Raw genomic sequence first — 1,482 nt, 5'->3', positions numbered from 1 at the left:
AAAAAAAAAAAAGGTGTACCTGGGCACTTTATGTAGCCCCTTATCATTGAGATCATTTGGGAGAAACTAGTCTTCCAGGTCTCTGTGAAGCTGCGTGTGTGGCTGCTGTTTTCAGAGCCCATCTCCTTCCTGGCTACACTAGAGCCTGGCAGTCTGCCAGTGGAGTTCCCCTGATGTCTATATTGCACTTGGCCATTGGGTGGAGGCATACCCCAAGTTAGGAAATAAGCTTGCTTAGAAAGGCCTGAGACACAAGAGAAGATTAGTGATATTTTATGAGAGTGATAGAGAAATGTCCCTATTCTTCAATTAATATTCAAAACATTGAAGACAGACTTCAGAGGTCTCTCTGATTGCACCCATCTAACTGCAAAATAAGCTTATTAATATTGTCGACAGATGTGAGAATCTGTAAACATATATTTCAAGACCTAGGTTTTAAAATAATAAACTTCATATAGAATGGTAAGTGGCAGAAATCTCAAAGTTTTCTGATTAAACTTCTGATATCCTGCTATTTACTCTCCATTTTAAACAGTATGTTTATCCTCTGTATAGGCTTACTTATCTGCAAAAAGGAGAAAAATATGTGGCACTAATAGCTGAGGGAGACTTAAATTCAAATCAAGGAAGAGGAGCATGCTTTCACATGCAAAACACCCATATGTATAAATATATATATCAGCTTGTAAAATTATCTGTTTAGGTTGGTGCTGGCTAACATCCAAGAAGATGAGGCTAAAAATAACATTACCATCTTTACAAGAATTCTAGACAGACTTCTGGATGGTTACGATAATCGACTTAGACCAGGACTGGGAGGTAAAAATAGTTCTGTTTTATTTTAAATGGTCACATAATAATGCTTTCACAAGTTAAGGGTGATATTCCCATTTTAATGCGTTATATATATGAAGACATTGTTGTGCATTCAAACTCCTATGTAATGGAAAGTAAGATATATGAAAGAATCCTTATCAGAGACTCCTTTTGTATACACGTAATGTCTTTAATATACATTTTATAGAATGCCTAAAGTCACATGGAGACTACCTTTAAGGCATGAATGTTTCCTAACTAATTTATTAGGAACGGACCATTTTACAATCTGGGAGTACGTCAAGGTTTGCTATTATTGAGCAGATATACCTGTGTAGTGTCACGGGTTACTCAGTTTACACATTTGCTGATGTCTGTTTTCATACCAATTTAGATAGGTAAAAATAAGAATCATGAAAATGTTTTAAATACATTGGCTATAAACCTACATTACAAAGTTGTGACACAGTTTGATTTTGGAGTTAAGCAATAATTTTCAAGTTGGACAAATAAATATATTTTTATTCATGAAGTAAAGAAATTAGGATTGACTAATTTGTTAAATTTCAATTAGCCTGAAGCATGGCTAAGTGATGTTAAAGAGTTTGACCAAAGTAGGATAGGTACGTAGCCTATAAATAAATGTTGTTACCTAGCAATCTA

General features: G+C 34.8%; 1 protein-coding gene across 1 annotated transcript in view; it reads left to right on the top strand.

Moving 5' to 3' along the window:
- Positions 1 to 706: 706 nt before the first annotated feature.
- Positions 707 to 1,482, top strand: part of Gabra2 (gamma-aminobutyric acid type A receptor alpha2 subunit) — a gene marked incomplete at its 5' end in the record, with an annotated part of 135,404 nt that continues 134,628 nt past the window's right edge. Inside the window, 1 exon segment of the mRNA XM_008837691.1 lies at positions 707 to 822. Coding sequence (XP_008835913.1) covers positions 707 to 822 — 116 coding nt within the window.

Source organism: Nannospalax galili, unplaced genomic scaffold (assembly GCF_000622305.1).
Source record: "Nannospalax galili isolate Female #2095 unplaced genomic scaffold, S.galili_v1.0 scaffold318, whole genome shotgun sequence".
Taxonomy (NCBI): Eukaryota; Metazoa; Chordata; class Mammalia; order Rodentia; family Spalacidae; genus Nannospalax; species Nannospalax galili.
This window is presented reverse-complemented; position numbering and strand designations above follow the sequence as displayed.